Source organism: Podarcis liolepis (genome assembly GCF_965112155.1).
Source record: "Podarcis liolepis genome assembly, chromosome: 10".
In the NCBI taxonomy this organism is placed as follows: domain Eukaryota; kingdom Metazoa; phylum Chordata; class Lepidosauria; order Squamata; family Lacertidae; genus Podarcis; species Podarcis liolepis.
Window position 1 is genome coordinate 41388557 of NC_139562.1, and position 17540 is coordinate 41406096.

At 38.1% G+C, this 17540-nt stretch overlaps 1 protein-coding gene across 4 annotated transcripts in view; it reads right to left on the bottom strand.

Annotated features, from left to right (window-relative positions):
- Positions 1-17540, bottom strand: part of SYT1 (synaptotagmin 1) — a 335884-nt gene that overhangs the window by 93808 nt on the left and 224536 nt on the right. For all 4 annotated transcript variants that reach the window (XM_083463109.1, XM_083463106.1, XM_083463108.1 and 1 more), the window contains exon 4: positions 2524-2708. In XM_083463109.1, the coding sequence (XP_083319235.1) occupies positions 2524-2708 (185 nt within the window). The remainder of the gene's footprint in view (positions 1-2523; positions 2709-17540) is intronic.

The following is a 17540-nucleotide window of genomic DNA, read 5'->3' on the forward strand; positions in this document are numbered from 1 at the left end:
ATTTGTTCTTATTTAACTTTAAGAAAGGGGGAGGAGAGCATTTGGACACAAAGTTTTAAAGCGTGGACTGTGGGAAGTGTGGAGGAAAGGTAAGGGTGGATAATCCCTAAGATTTATTTATTTATTGCATTTAACAAGGAATTAGCAACAGACTTTAGACTTCTGGCTTCAGTGGAAGAGGCTTCTACCAAATTCTGTATGAATATACTATAACATACTCATATATTTGAAATTTTTAACAGTGCTATTATCACTTTTTTGGTCATTTATCCAGGCCAGAACAAATATAATGAAGAACACTTAATATATAATAGAATCACAAGGAAAATATTACATAATAATACAGAACAAATTTCACAAAAAAGATAACAAAATGTACACACAATTTATCCTACAAAGAAATGACAGATTGTTTCCATTAGTATAATTATCAAAGCATAAAGAGACTTTTCTACTTATAGTAGAGCAGTTTCAAGTTATTTCTGTCCTCAAGTGGAAAGGTTTGATCACAACTGCCATAGTAAATTCAGCAATTAAGAAGGAGCAAATCACAATTAGCATGTAAATGAGAAACAAAATCCTTTGCTGAAGTGAAATTAAAATATCTGCTAAATCATGCTTTTGGAATGAAACTTACTGATTAAAGTTATTCTAGAATTTTAACTTATTCCGTGCCATGCCAATATAGTTTTGCAGTTATTCTGTGAGATAATAAATGGCGGCAACACAATCTAGCTAGCAAGGGTCAGGGAGGAACTAAATCTAGAAGAGTTATAGAATTGCCACCATCCAATGTAACTTTCTAAGCCTTTCTACGTAATATCTGGTATAACACAATCTAAGTTTTCCCAAACTCTGCTTCACACTGATGACTATTACCACTGGGGCTTTGAAAACAGTGCATTATTGTATTATACTATATCGGGGTAGACAAGGAGGTACCCCCCTTTCATTATTTTCTATTCCATTCTTCCCCTTCCTCTTCCCATGGCCCTGCCCCTGTCCCAGCCCCCTTCTTTCATTTTCCCACCACCACAACTCTCCCTCAGAACACCCTTTGCTAACTTTGTGGAAGAGGTTATATTTTGTAGAGAATGATTTGAGCAGACCCAAGCCACTTCTCCTTGCCAATTAAAAACAGGAATTTTCATTACTTCAGTGTCCTAGTCCAAATATAAAGGGAAGGACAACCTACAGAAGGTTTGGATGGAATTGTCTACATTTCCCCACCCCCCTAGTGAATTTTCTCACTGCATATGCTGTGAATAATATTTCCTCTCTAAGAAGCAGAATCATGAACCAGCCACTTCAGAGACTACCATGAGTGGAACTTATCCATAACCTATACAGTCTTGCTTATGGGCAGCTCCTTTACCAAAAAACACTTTGATATCTGTTTATACTACATATCAATATAATCTTCCTTTTGCATCAGATAATGTATGTAATCCTAATTTGAGTGAGTAGTAATTTTTACCAATTGAGTTCCAGTTCAGAGAATTCAGTGCATAAAAAAAGAGAGAAGAAACCACTCCCTGTGATCTGGAAGACCCGCTCTGTCATGATGCAATTGATTCTGTGTAAGAAAAGGGCAGTCCCAATAAAGGCATGGCAGGAAAGATTAAAATTCCAGGATATCAACATCACTCCTGAAACAGATTCTGCAATGTAAGTGTTGCTTCACATGTTAAGATTCTTTCCTTTCCTTACCCATAAGATACACCTGTTAAACCTGTGGCATTTGGAATACATACAAACCCACCTTATATTTTCTTTAGGGAAAAAAAATGCAGTGTTTTACCCCAAAGATTCTGTGAATTGTTAATTTCGTAAAGATGGCAATAATTCCCTTGCCAAATATTAATAGCTCATTCATTGTACCAAAGTGCTTTGGTGGATAACTGTGGCCATACAAGAGTTGTCTCTTTACTGTAGGTGGACATTAAGAGTCAGCAAAGAGTGCCAAGAACTATCAATGTAATCCTAATGCATGTTTACTAGGCACTAAGCCCCACTTAATTCAATGGCTCTTACTTCTGAGTCAACATGCATTTGATTGGGCTGTAGGAGAATAATCTTGTTTAATGAAGAAAACCAATGCACATTCATTAATATCCTATTTTAGATGTTCAGCAGCTGTGCTATAGCACTGGGGGGAAAAAGATTCTGGGTTGTATCCTGAAGACCTGAAACTCCAATAAATGCTACATGCTCATGTGAATTTGCTAGAGAATATGTTCCACTAAAACTAGTGGAACATTCTTCAAAGTATTTCCTTGTTATTTGATACAAGAATTATGCTAACCCAGGCTTTAGCAACCTAATGTCCGCCAGATGTTCTGGAGTGCAACTCCTATTAGGGCTGATGGTCCAAGGCATTTGGGGGACCCAAGGTTAGCAAGGGCTGTGCTAATCATTTTCCAGTACACAATACTGCTGTCAGGCCACTGATGGTCTAATATTCAAACACTTTCACTCAGGTTTTAAATGAAACATTGCTCAAGAACAAGATATATACTTTACCTGATCTTTCAAGTTCTTGCCTAAATCTTTTACATCTTTCATGTTAATTGCATTCTTTCCTCCCTTTTCCTTGCCCTTCTTCTTGTTTTTCTTTTTGAACAAGCATTTCTTACACAGACAGAAACAGCAGGTAAGGACTAATAGGATTGCAACTATGGCTATGGCTATTAAGGCCCAAGGTGGCACTGTGAAGAGAAAACACACACAAAGACACAGAACAAAGTTTCACACTGTTAGTAAAAGATTAAGAGAAAAGGAACAAAGCAAAGAGAGTCTGCCTTTAGAAAATATATCTAAAAAACAATTGCATCTCCTAAACAAAAGAACTCCAGATTTCGTACACTTCTCTTTTATACTTCACCTCATGCAAATAAAGTTTATATAACACAAATATGAATTATCTACACAAAGCAGTAGGAGACTGCTGTGGATAAACAATTGCCTTTCTATAGTTTGCCAGGTCCCCTGGGCTTCTAACTATGCTTCTTGTGCTGAGGGAATTATTCACTGCTGGCTTTAAAATCACCCCTTTAACCCACCTTGCATTGTGACCTGGTAAATCAAGCTAGCTTCGAGTCAGCAGGAGCTGGCTGGGTACTTGTCTCATTCAGAGCTTCAGAAAACAAGTGCATGTGTTCAACACAGCCAGATATAATGAGCAACATTTCTCCACTTGCTGCTGCCTTTTCTTGACAGTGACTCAGATGCAGGTCAAAGTCATCAGCGAACACTAGCCAAGGGCGATGATTACCCAATTCAAAGAGATCTATGTTGTTAGCATTCATATCTTCCCGATGCTCTTCATGTTTTAATGCTAAACACACACATGTGCTTGCGCACGTGCACAAGTCTACTTCAATAAATCAGAAAATCCTAAGCATTCAGTTTATCCATTCAAAATGGATATCCGGGCAGTCACTGCTATAACGCAAAACAACATTCACAGCAACCGTGATGAAAAAATTCATTTGATTTCAGCAAGGATCAGAATCAAAACCAGCGAAGATCCTGTGATGAAAAAGTCAATTATATAACTAAACTTTGGTGTGATCACTATAATAACCTTTTCTATATGGCGATTAAAATTTCATTAAAATCTTGTAAAACAGGATTTAAGAAAAGCAGCCGTGTTTGCTTCCAGAGATGTACCCAGCCCATCAGATCTGCGATATATTCTGCCAAACAACTTACACAGAAGTCTCTATGATTATGTTTCACAAAACGGAAGGGTGAATAGAGCCTGACAGGTGGTGCCAGCGAATTACAAAAAGAAAATGGAGCGGATAGTGAAAACAAATGACAATTAACTGCTTAAAGTAATGAAGATGAACTGAATGCATGATAAGAAGAAGCTGTATCAAAAGAAATAAATGGCACAGCCACCCACACTAATTTCTAACAAGAGAGGTCCTGGGATTCAGGCTTGTTCAAACATCATACCTATAAGATTGTAGACTTTGGCTGTGTCTTTCCTTCAGACAACCTAAGGCTGAATCCCAGAATTGAAAAGAAATTCTGGGGCTCAGGCTTGCATCAGATTAAATCTAGTTCTTGATGCAGTATAATTATTTTCATTTATCTGTTTCTTGATGAATCCATCCTATCATCTGATGACAGAGAAGACTTTTATGGAACACAAGTTATCTATCCATCTTCCATTTTCCTATCTTTGGGGAATTCAAGATGGCTGTTTCAGTAATACCACACAAGAAACAGGTGGGGATAAATTGGGGTGGATGCAGATTGTGCCTCTCAGGTGTGCCGACATATTTTTCACAGATGTTTTTCACAATCGGGAAGAGCCCATATGACAAGGAAGGCTTACCATATTATTATTTTTTGCTTAAACCTAATGTTTCCCAGCTTCTGTGGAAAACACCATTCCTACTAAACACCACCAAATATGCCAGTCTCATTGTATCCTGAAAACAACAGCAGTGGCAGAGGTGAGTTTCATGAATGCCTGTGAGGATTGAAGTTAGTCACAGGGAGTTGTATTCAACTAAGTCCTACTCAAAGGAGACACATTAATCCTAAATTAGTCATGTACTTATGCTAGCCTGGATAGCTCAGTTTATGAGAGTGTGGTGCTGATAACGCCAAGGTCGCAGGTTCAATCCCCGTAAGGGACAACTGCATATTCCTGCATTGCAGGTGGTTCGACTAGGTTCCCTTCCAACTCTACAATTCTATGATTCTATGTCCATTAACTTTGATGGTTCTACTCTGAGTAGGACTAGCACTGAAATCATCTCAGTGGAAATTGAAGCTTACCTGTGAATAAATCCTATCAAATTCAATAAAGTCCTATTGAACAGGTGGGGCTCTGTTGCTCTCCCAGCTTCCCACTACTGCAGCTCACTGCCACATACCAAAAGAAGGACAGCCAAGGCAAGGGGAGTTTGGGGTGAGCTCCTTGAGCCTGAACCCTCCCTCCCCCCTCTTGGTAAGTGGCTTCCAAGGAGACATACATAGGATTGTTCTGCTAAGTGTGACTACCTTGCTCTGGATTCAACCAAAAAATGTTTTAAAATATACACCAATTATACCTAATTGATTTTCTCATCATGGAGGATTGCCTTTCAGTTCTTTTATCAGCCTCATAGATATTCTTTGAATTCTTTCTTTCCACTTATTTGTCCACGTGCTTCTTGAACTGTGATAACCAGAGGTGAACACAGTTGCCCACAGTATGCTTTCACATACAACTTTTGTGATAAGTAAGTTGCTGCGTCATGCAGACAGAAGATGCGTTGACATAATTGGAAAAATATGTACAGAACTAGACTGTAAAGTTACTCCAATCATGCTGATTTAATAGTAAGTCCTGCCAAGATCAATGAATTTAATTCTCCATAAGCATGTGGGTGTTATATGCATTTGAAATCTTTTCCCTGGTGTTGAGAAATGCATGCATAATTCCATAAGAATGTCTCATACAAAGAAGAGAAATTGGAAGTTGCTTGGTAAGAGATTAATGCTATGAAACTTATGACAGCATATCTTTCTTAGGCAGAAAGCTGTCTGACATAAAAATGTACCAATCGTGTGGGCTTAGCCAGCTGCAATTGCTACTGCCTACATGATTTGTTCCACATTACACAGCAATATCAGCTCTGAATTAATCTAAGCTCCAAACGCCAGCAGATGAACTAACTTCAGCTCAAATGCACAGCAGCCCAGAATACATTAAAGGACTACAAACCATACCTGCTGACCTCATTATTAAAAGCCAAAAGCCATGTTTGCCCAAATTGGATTCCAGTAATCATATTTGACTAGCCAAATTGTTGAAAAGCTACACTGATTTTTGTCATACCTTTTCTTTCCTGAGAGAGGAACTGTTGGTGTTGCATCAAATCACTTAGGAGCCAGATGTGTGCCAATTTATCTCTACGTGTACCACTAGCAAAGCATTGTGGCACAAATGGTTTGTTTCCAGTGCTTGGAATGAACTAGTTCAGTTGAATTAGTAAAAAAAAAAATCTCTGAACTACACCTGAAAGTGGGTCCCAAAATTGTTGGGTGAATTAAGTTCACTTTGAGGTAGAACTCTGAATGACTGTAGTTCATCTTCATCATGCACGCACACTCCATAGGAAACCTGGAGTCTTATTAAGCCAACTTCTATAAAGAAGGCGAGAAAGTAAAGGAGATAATGTTCTTTGGCTTATTAGGCAGATATGGAGGTGCTGGTGTCACGAAGGATGATTAGTCACTTAATCACACAATCAGAAAGAAGGAATGTGAGATATTTCCTGTATCTTCCTGCTAAAAACATTCGGGATCTTCCAAAAGGAGCAGTTTGCACTGAGAAATACAGGCACAGGAACGAAGTGAGTGGCACATTGTGCCTTGAACAGCTGTGTGGTTGGCACAAATGAAACAAAGAAAACATTTTCTTTTATGGAAATACAAAGATGGTGAAAGCTTCATCTGCTTTCATTCTGTCTGTCTGTGGCCCATGATGTACTTTTGGACCATATACTTCAGCACAGCAGCTTGTACTGTGTGGATTGCTGTTTTTTGTTTACCAAGGATGAACTTTTAATGAACTTTTAATGAACTGTTAAACATGAACTGGATGAACTTAAGTGGAACTAGGCAGTTTTCTAAAGGGACAAACTGGAACTGGAGCTAGTTCTTTTTTGGATGATCTTGAACTAGAAGCAGTTCCTTTTTAAAATGAAATTTCCAAGAACTGCTGGTTTAAGAATATTATCACATGTGACCCCACCCCAAATGTTTAAATGACTACTCCTAATGGCTTCATATAGACACCTTAACCTCTTCTAGGAAACAGTATGAAAAGAGGATTGGGATTGCACTTTGAGAATCAGAATTTGATGGAATAGTGGGATGCAAATATAACAAATAAATATTACAAAGTTGCAATCACAACAAGTAATTTGATGCATATTATTTGTAAGAACAACAACAAAAGCTATATCCAGTATGGTTTCACTCATCCTGCAATCCAGATCACTATGAAGAATGAAGGTCACCAGGTTGACAAAGCAGAAGAATGACAAAAGACTTTGATGCCTGGTGTTGAACAATGCAACTTCCTAAATTGCCTTGCTATTGTTGAGTGCTTTTGTAAGCTTTACAGCAAAGAATGAGTTATAAGTGAGGTTTTGATTTGAGTATGTCTATGGATCGAAAATGGAAGCTATGAAATACTTACGCAACTGAGACAAGGGGAAAATTCTATTAGATGAGTCCTGGTCTGCACAAAACCTAGACGTCTGATGTAAGAAATGTGTTCTATTATTCTCTGGGGAAATAAATTATATCTCTATAACTATCTAATCTATCTGTCCATCTATCCCTGTCCTATACACACAATAAAGCACCTAAGTGTGAATGTCTCCCTTGCCTGGTGTTTTCAGCTATTTCATGCTGCAAAGATCTCTTAGGCTGCAACCATGATACCAGGGGTGCTCTGCACACAAAGAAACCCATTTCCAGGGTGCATTTGAAGTTAATGGCCAAGTTGCTTTCCTTTCCTTTCTAGACTCCCACTTAACAGCATTATGATGATGATGATGATAATGATTGATTGCTCGCTTCAGCTTTTCAGCACAAAAAGCATGATTTCTGATTGGCTTGGTAGTAGCACAGTAATGGTCATTAACTTCCTTGCAGGACCACTGCCAAGGTGATAAATAGATTTCGTTTGCATTAGCTTCTCAAGACCAAAAGCATCATTTGATCTCATTAATAGAATCTAATCAAATCCAAAGTTGCATCACCCTTAGAGCACAACAACCAATTTTCATAGACTAACAACTGCTTGCTGCTTTTTTCTTTTATTTAGTTTTTAGAAAAATGCAAATTACATAAGGATAGCAGAAAAGTAATAAATATCAATGAGATAGGATGTGAAGCTGTTCCCTCTTTCTTCCTGCATTTCTTTGGTGTTACGTAAAATTGATTTTATTTGTGCAAAGGGAATTGAGTGCTTTATTTCACAAATAATCCATTAAATTCTGCTTGTCTTACCACAAGAAAAGAGAACACCCACATAATCTGATGGAAGGAAAACTCTGAACCTAAACCTCCCCTGCCTTGCAGAACATCTTCAGGAGAAGAAAAGGCTAAGGAGTAAACCCTACACTAATGTGGAGTGGAGTCCCTAAGGTGGTCAGATGACTTCTTGTATGGCTCCTTCCAGCAATTCCTGCAGCACAGCTGGTGCCAAATGCATTGCTTTCTTTTTCTTTGGATCACATTAGCAAGCCAGAGAGCAGAGTTGTGTCGTCTGGGCAGCCCAGAACGTCCACAAACATTGCTGTGGCTTGTGCCCTGCAGACATCACTTCGGTGCTGTTAACGCAGCAAAAACAATGCAGAAGACAGCAGTTATGAGTTATAAGCTCAACCTGTTAGGCATATGGTATGAGCACTAAGTGTTGCCTTTGGAAGAGATCATAATGTCTCACTGGTCAGCTACCACCCACCTTAAGCTGGGCAGTGTCCAGTCAATCAAGTGTTGACCCACCACTGTCCATCTGCTGCAATAGGTGCTTGGAGCTCAGAGTATCACTTGGCAAGTGGACCAAACAACAAAAGGAGAAACAAACCATAGGAGGCTGGAACATCAGGACCATGTGTCCTGGCTTGTCCACTGTGGCAGGTCAATGACTCATGGATGATGGTCATCATAGACCATGAGCTGAAAATGGTCAACATTTTCATTGCTGCTTTACAGGAGACTAGACTCATTCTGAATGGCAGCCTTCAAGAGAAGAACTACACATTTTTCTAGCAAGGAGGGCATCCAGAAGAACCACATATTCATAGGGTAGGCTTAACAGTGAGGAACTCTCTTCTGTCTGCAATAGAACTGCCAACCGAAGGCTCAGAACACTTGCTTTCCCTCCACCTTTCATCTGGTTAACAAATTGAGTGCCTACACTCCCAATATGTGCTCTGACATACAGACCAAGGACCAGTTCTACGCACAACTAGACCAGAATTTCAGGATGGTCCCAGCCTGCGAACACCTATTCCTGCTGGGAGATTTCAGTGACAGAGTTGGGGTGATCATCACACATGGGGCAACAGCATAAGTCACTTTCATATTGGCAGCAGATAAAGGCTGCTTGATTTGTGCTCACATCACAGCCTCTGCATCACGAACACATTCTTCTTTATCAAGACAAAACAGCAAGTGCCCTGGGGACATCCAAGGTTAGGCAACTGGCACCAGCTGGACCTGATTGTCACCAGACAACTGGCACTGAACTGTGATCATGACTGCTAAAAAATGCATTTTTGTGTTCCCATTCTATATTTCAAATCAGAAAGTGGCACCTGTTTCTATTATTATTGCACATCTATGATTTTTGCCATCCCACAAACTACTGTATAACAATATCTGGTACATCCAAAATATATTTGCTTGTCCTTCTTCAAATTATTTGAAATACAACCATATCACTTTGTCAAGAGGATTTCAGAACTGGTTGAAACTGGAGATAAATCTATTCTCTCTCTCTTAGGAATAATGTAAGGTTAGTGGTTAATCTGTATTACAACTGGTCACTGTGCATGTTCATCAGGCTTCATCACAAATGCACCTGTCCAGATCAATATAAATACCCTCCATCAGGCCTTGAGAAATGTGCATATATCACCTGAACCTTGTACATTCTCCAACCAATGAGCATAATCTCAAATGGCTCAGTAGCTGAAATAAAATTAATTTATAAAAATCCACTCTCTTACCAACATATAGAAACAAATTGCAAACAATGGGTCAAACCGAGTCAGTGGAAATGATGGTCTTTCAACTCTGCAATGCTAATTACACCTCTACTTTGAAAGATGGCTAAGAATTTATGAATTATCTGGGGCACTACACACTGATGCCACTGTAAAACATTTATATTTATCTAACATGAACATGGTTTTATAATTAATTACTGTAAGGGTACATACAATATTAGTATTTATTGTTTTTCTGCAGTATGATTTAGCATGACTACAATCCTAATCATATTATATTCTCTTAGCTAAGGAGACATTTGGAACTTCAGCTGAATGTTGGATAGTGGGATACAAGAATATCAATAATGCTTATTCATGGATGAAATACTCTCATGGATGAAATACTGTCATGGAAACGTAAAGTTTTGAGAATTACATTGTACTTTGTTTTGATTTATGATACATGCAAATGTAGATATATTGACTAATCTTACTAATGGCAGGAAGAGAGACAGAGAAAGGAGGAGAGAGAATGTTCCAGAAACTTATTGACTTTTTGAAGGGATTCAAAAATAAAACTAAAAACCCCCAGTTCTGCCTAAACAGCCCATCAAAGATATATAGGGTCACTTGACAGTCAGTGCTAAAGCACAATTCGTGTTAAATAGCTCTTAGAGAACATATCATTTAACTTTTCACCAACACAAGTAGACACTATTTCCTACTTCCGTATTTCAGCAAGTGAGTACCGATGGATTCAAGGGATAATTTCAGCATCACCAGTAGCTGAATCTGTCAGATTTTGTTCATAAGAGGAAATAGTTTCTTGTCCAGACTCATTTAGTATTGAAGGATAGGAACATAATGTTTGCTTCTGCACTCTGGGACAGTCTATCACAGCAACAAAATCTGACAAGGTCCATTTCCAGTGTTTTCCTTCAGCACCATCTGTTTCGTATTGGTGATCTCTATGGATTAGCTGCGAAGGCCATATAACTGCATTCAGGGGAATACTTTTGCCCCAAATTACATTGAAATAGCACATTCTAATGAAGAGGTAGCCAAATGTTTGTAGCAAACTACAAAAAACAAAAAAACAAGTCAGCACCTCCCTTTGTTCACATTTGAATGTAATTGCTTGCTTCTTTCTGGGCAGTGTTGCTGTATTTTACTGATTTTTATTATATTTATATGCTAACTTAAACCTTGTAATAAAAATAATTAGCATTTAATACCCCCCAAATCCACAAGGTTGAACAAGTATGTGACAAGATGAGATACTGGCAACTGCCTACTATCTATTGAAAACAAGAACAACACCAATGTTCAGGGGAGAGAGAACACTAGACACCATCTATCTCTTGAGTCCTGTCAGATTATCATATTGCTATTTCTGCAAAGACCTTATTTTTCCCACAGCATTACAAAGCAACCCTGGATCTTGCTTTGAGCAAAAAACATCAGACAGCAGTCGATGCACTTTTTGAAAAAGCCGTGAAGAATTAATATTGGTTTGCAAGCCTTCTTCCTTTTCCAGTGATCTCCCAAAAGATTCATAGTTGAATTTCACTAGTTTGTTAAATCTGTGCTAGTTATTGGTTAAATTAAAAAGCTAGATAAAACAGTTGAGTACGTAAAGCCTGATCTTTAATAATCCCAGTATGGATTAATTTTACATTGTATACAGATCACTTATGAAGTGATAAACTGGGGGAAAACATTTTAAACATATAAAATGCCTCTTCTATCTGCCATAGTTGACTTTTATAGTGTTCTTCAATGTACTGAGAAATCAATTTCTTTTCACAGGAATCCTGTAAAGCAGGCTTGGCTAATAGAGAAATTTGTCCAATTAGATCCTTGGGTCAACTTCATAGCTGAGCAGGGACATGAACCAATACTAAAATTCACAAACAACCAGATCCAGAGCTCTTTGTCCACACTGAGCTGCATACACATGCATGAATTTTCTGATTCATTTTTAAAAAAATAAATAAATGCAGTTATTTAGTAGAGATCTATATAAGGTACTTTGGGTGGAAAAGAGACCTATACGTTCCAAGGTAGAAATAAAGACATATCTGTGAACAGCACCACACGAGGCCTTTTGAAGTGATCAAAGGCATATATAAATGTTATTTTAAAAGAGATAGGGTGTGTGGGGGGGAACCATGATAAAATTACTAGACTTTTAGTATTGATGCCAAAGTCTCAGTTGCAAATCTCCAGTCAAATACCTTGTGCTTGTGCAATTTTATTTTGTATCAAATATGTAAAATTTATACCTTATATTGCATTTGTATTTTGTAATACATTCAGTATTTTAAATTGTTGTCTATTGTATTTTTGTTTTGTAAGCAGCTCTGAATATTATTATTTTTTAGAAAAGTGGGGTATAAATATTAAATCTAATGTGGAAGTTCATTGTGAGGTTAAATGAGAGAGAAACTGTGTGAAGTAATCTTGGTAATTAAAAGTTCTACAGATATGGCAATACTCATGTGCTTTACTGTAACAGGATTGAATTAATCAAAATTACTTGTGATCAAGATCAAGCAAAAGTGTATTGTTTGTATATGACACAAAAGACATTAGATTAAGGATGGTTTTGGAGCTGAACATTTGACATCATTTTTTAAAAAGAAAAACTTCAATTAACTATTCAAACTACTCACAAATTAAAACTATCCAGGGAGCCTCAAAATTTCTCCAGCAGGTTCTCGCTGCCTTAAAATGTTTTCAATCACAAATTAAGAGGTATGGGACCACCATACATGTCATATAGTTATTAAGCTATTTAATGCTTTACCAGGCCTCCGGTATTACTACTGAAAGCTTTTTTTAAAAAAAGTACTGTGAAGTACTTTTCCCATCATAATGAAGAAACAAAAAATAGCATCAGCATTAAGGACATAATGGAGACATCACAGATGAATATGCTAGCATAGTGTGCATGTGTTAATGGTTTGGCTCATGTCTTCTGTTCATGGACAAATCTCAGTGCAATGAAGATCCTGGAAAGACAAATTATTTATGACTACACTGAAGACCTTTTTCTAAAAAATAAATAAGTAACACATGATCATGTGGAAATGTCATGGGTGAAAAACAAAAACATCACTATTTTGTACTGATGCCACACCAGTACTTTAATAGATCCCCTTCTGGATGTCAATAGATACGTGCAAAGTTTGGATCTTGTTATTGTTTCATAACACAGTTGCCTTTAGTTTAAAGTAGGAGGCAAATGGCTCTGAATAATAAGTATCCTTCTTAAATAAATTAGCACTTATCTACGTTTCTGGAAGGACATTTATTTTCCAAGACAGTTTCTGCTAGCTTCAGATTTTATTGATTGCTATTTTCCCCTTCTGTTCACTTTCTCTTGAAAGTTATGTTCGTCTCGTTTTTATTTCTTCATGCTTCATAAACTCCATTTTTCTACTGCTCAGTCTATTTCTCCTGTGGTCAACATTCTGGGTTCTGAAGTGATTCAGAATTAATTGCTCATTACTGTTGATGCTACAGGTTTCAAAGAATTGTTGATTATCTCTAACAAAGTTTCTATTAGTGCATAAGAAACTGTGCAGCTGCTTCTTTAGTTAATGTCAGTGTGTTTGCCAGATAAACTAATGTCCTGGGTTTTTTTGTTCCAAGAGTAATTATGCTTATGCCTACTAGTCTTATCAGCTATTTAATTCTTTTAAAATTTAATTTAATTTAAATTTTACATCTGTTGATCACACAGGATTAGCAAATTTACTTTCATTTCTGCTGCTGGATTCAAAAATACTCATAAGAGAAGTCACTACTTAAGTCTTCAACACCTGCTTTCAAAATGAGCTGCTAGGCAAGGCTCATTGTATAGACCCTAGAGAAATGGGAGGAATACTATCAGAGTGTTCCTTCATGTGTTTAGGACTGTAGAACTGGACTGTGAACCCTGGGGCCAAGAATCAGATTCTTTTCTCACCTTCTTTTGTGGTCTTAGAGTGAATTTGCCTGGTGGGTGGAGAAAAGAAAGGAAGTTTTACACAGATGGATTCTGACAAAGCTGCAAACTCTTCAAATGGGGTTAATGAAATTCAAGGAGGACTAATGTAGTGAAGTTTACTCAGTAAAAACAAAAACAAATGCTCCAGCAGAAGATGGATAAAAACTAGCTGAGCAATAGCTCTTCTGGGAAAAGATTAAGATGTTATACTAGATAAGAAACCTGAGTCAATAATGTGATATGGCTTTAAAAGCTAATGCTATTTTAGGTTTTGTGTTAACAAGAGCATCATGGTGAACTCTCCAAACTGAAAGCACTGCTCGGCTCATCAGTAATGGCTGCTACAGTTCAAAAACCATCTGGATGAGTTGGAAATATTCATGTTAATTGACAATATTTGACAATAATCATGACAATATTTTCTCCCCAAAGTCTGCCTCGAGGCTTTGTCCCTCTCATCCATTCCCAGCCACCTGATATTTGCCAGCGAAGTTCAATATAATACTTTTAGTTCAGTGTAATTCAAGGATTGCTGAAGGCTGCACCCCAGGACCTGCTTCTCCTGGGCCTTATTAGATACACATGCACAGAAATGTATTTTTTTAAAAAATCTGGGTAATGTTGGAAGGCATTCCTAAACCAGAAGAACCTTAGGCATAAAAGAACCCCAAAACAACCCGAGCAATGAATCGAAATAGTGCCTGCACAGCGTGGGAGAAACAGTTGTTCCATTACACTAACAAACTGCTCATTTAATAGAGCTGTGATGGGTTGGAAAGTGGGGGGTTCACAAATGTAGCAATGGCCATCAGGGAATATTGCCCTCTGTGTGAGACATAAAACCAATGTCCTGAAGAGCATGCGGTCATTAAAGAAGCCACAGAACCTTTTCGCCAGCAATGCCCAAGTGCCATTAAAGTAAATGGAAAGACAGTGAATTGCTTTAGGGGGAGCTTGATTGGTCTTGGTTAGGGATCTGGCCAAGTTCCAGACAAAGCAATTGCATCGTTCCTACCTAAATTCTTCCTGCTGTTTCAAATGGAAACAATTAAGTCATAGGGGGAAAATATTGAATGTAACAACTTTCTCGGTTTTTTGATACCAAAACGCGATGGGAATGATGTTGTCATTAATGAGGCATGGGGCCTGTTAGGATGAAATTTGGTTGTACCACTACAAAAATGGAAAGGAGGAAGTATGCACTCATATATTATATAGACAGATATGCACAATGCTATTTTTCTGTAAGAAGAGGTGCCAGAACTCACTATGAAAACCTCCCTGGTTCTATTAGAATGGCAATGGCATCTACCTGAGAGGTGCCAAAACTGAGTTCTGGCTGAAAAAAGCCCTGGATATGCACCTAACCTATTTTACTGTCCCCGTAGGATGGCTGACTATCAGGGGGAATGCTATGCACTCATGTTCTGATTGTGGGCTTCCCATAGTCACGTGGTTGGTCATTGTGCGAAGAGGATGTTGGAATACATAATTCTTTAGTCTGATATAGCAGGGTTCTTCTACTGTTCTCATCTGTTATTTTTTCTTACTTTAAATAGATGGCAACTCTATTAATTACAAGATAGCTATATGTTACCTTCAGGTATCAGAGGCAATATGAATACTAGTTGTTTGGAACATGAGTGGAAGAGTGTTTTTTCTCTTACTGGGCTTCCCACAGGCATCTTGCTGGTCACTGTGGAAACAGAATATTGGACCAGACAGGCCTTTGGTCTGATCCAGCTTGACTCTTCATATGTGCTAACATGGTAGTTTGCACTGTGGAGTAAAGAGGCCGCAGATCATAGGCAGGATTGGAACTGCTTTCATACCATCACCTTCCGGAGGCAAATTCCTCAGTCTGCCGTGAAACAAAGGGGAGAAGAACTGGAGTACACTGACTAGAGTTGTTCCAAATTTGGTTGTAGGTGTGAGCTGTTATTGGTTATATACTGTAGGAGAAATGGGGGTTCCCACTTGTTACAAAAATGAAAATGGATCACTGATTTGATGCCTACAGGCCTACATATAGCCCAGCTTTAAAATTAAATTAAAAGGCATATGCTTGACGGGCAAAAGAAAATTCCTTTCAGGTAAACAGGAGGTGAGGTGGTGAGAGCTGTTTTATTTAGGCTCCAATCCTATGCACACGTTCATGGGAGTAAATCCCTCAGAACTCAGTGGGGCTTACTTTCTGAGTAGTTGGGTCACTGTGGGAACAAATATAGAAAGGAACAATTCACTACTGTAGCCCTGCCAGCTCCGGCTGCACTAGATCCATAAGGTGGCAAAATGTTTTCTCCAAACCTCTAATGACTAATTATTCCTCTTTGTGATATGGACACTGAGGAATTTGTACATTTTATGACAATACTGCATTTATAAACATTCAAGTTCATGAAGATGGTGTATATCCCTTCTGGATTGCAGTCTTTATCTTAATAATATTTCAATCATTCCTTCCTATGGGGAGTTGCTTTTTCAAATGATCTATAGGAAGATGTGTGGTGTAATACTGTATCCATTTCCATGCCCTGCAAATCTTATAATGTGGGGGACAATCTTAAAGAAGGAATACAGACAAGTCATGTGAGGAAAAGAAGCTCAGTTGTAATTATTAGGACAGCATAATATAAGCTTCAGCAATTTCAAATTCACACATTAATATAGTAATAAAAAAAGACTTTCCATATTTCCTAGTTCGTCTGTTTCTTCCTTCTTGGGGTGCATTTTATATGCTGGAAGGTGATGTTGCTAAATAGTTTCATACACAGAATCACTGCGGAATTATTTGCATGGCTGGCTCACAATTGCTATCAGTCAAGTCACTTTTGACTTCTTTCTCTGGTGAGCTTTCGTCTTCTTTATAATTCCAAATGCTATGCTTGAATTAAAAGTACTTCAGACATTTTCCTTTCATCTGCTAATCTTTCTTCTAAACCCAATTTTCTGTGAACTAGGAAACCCAACCCAATCTTGGGGACTTAAAGCCCTATCTATCAACAAATGTTTCACAAGACAAGACAGTTTAGAAATTGGCATTCTGGAATAAATGGTTCCATGCCAACTGATTACCATCGCAGACATGTAATCTGAAAAGGATATGCCAGACTGGAAGTTATGAATAGTAAACCTCATGCTGTTTTATGTTTTCCTGACCTCTTTTTCCTTTGCACTTACTTCAAGCCAAATGGCACCCGTGTCATATTTGAAATGAAGAGCAGGTTTCTGAACTGAGATATTTTTGGGTGGGGTGGGATTAAATTGACAAATGGATTTTTGAAAGCTTGATCAGAGTAAGGTAAACAGAAACACAAAAAAGAAAAAAAGAAGGAAGGGTAATTCTAAGCAGTAAACGATGTCACAACATTACGTTATGTTAGGGCTTTTCCCCCCTAGCCAGAACTCACTCAATTCCAGCATCTTTCATTGCCATTATAAGAGAACAAGGGAGGCATTCACGGTGAGTGCCGGCACCTCTTTTTATAGAAAACTTGGGGTAGCAAACATCCAGGTGTAGTTGAACTCCAGTTACCATCAGCCCCAGCCAGCAAAGTCAATTGTCAAGGATGTTATGTCAAACCAGTTGGCTTACTATTAACTTCTGGACTCAGTTGATGATTCCAGTCTTTGAATTCCCCATGCACATTAGACCTACGTGGGAATTAAGTTCAATTTCAGAGGCCATGCTCTTGATGCCTTCTCAGGAGATTTGACCAATGAGCACAAAAGGCAGGTCCGTTTCTGTGGTAATGATTCCAGAGCTTTCTCCCAGTTTAAATTAGCCAGCTTTGTGTCTCCTTAACAAT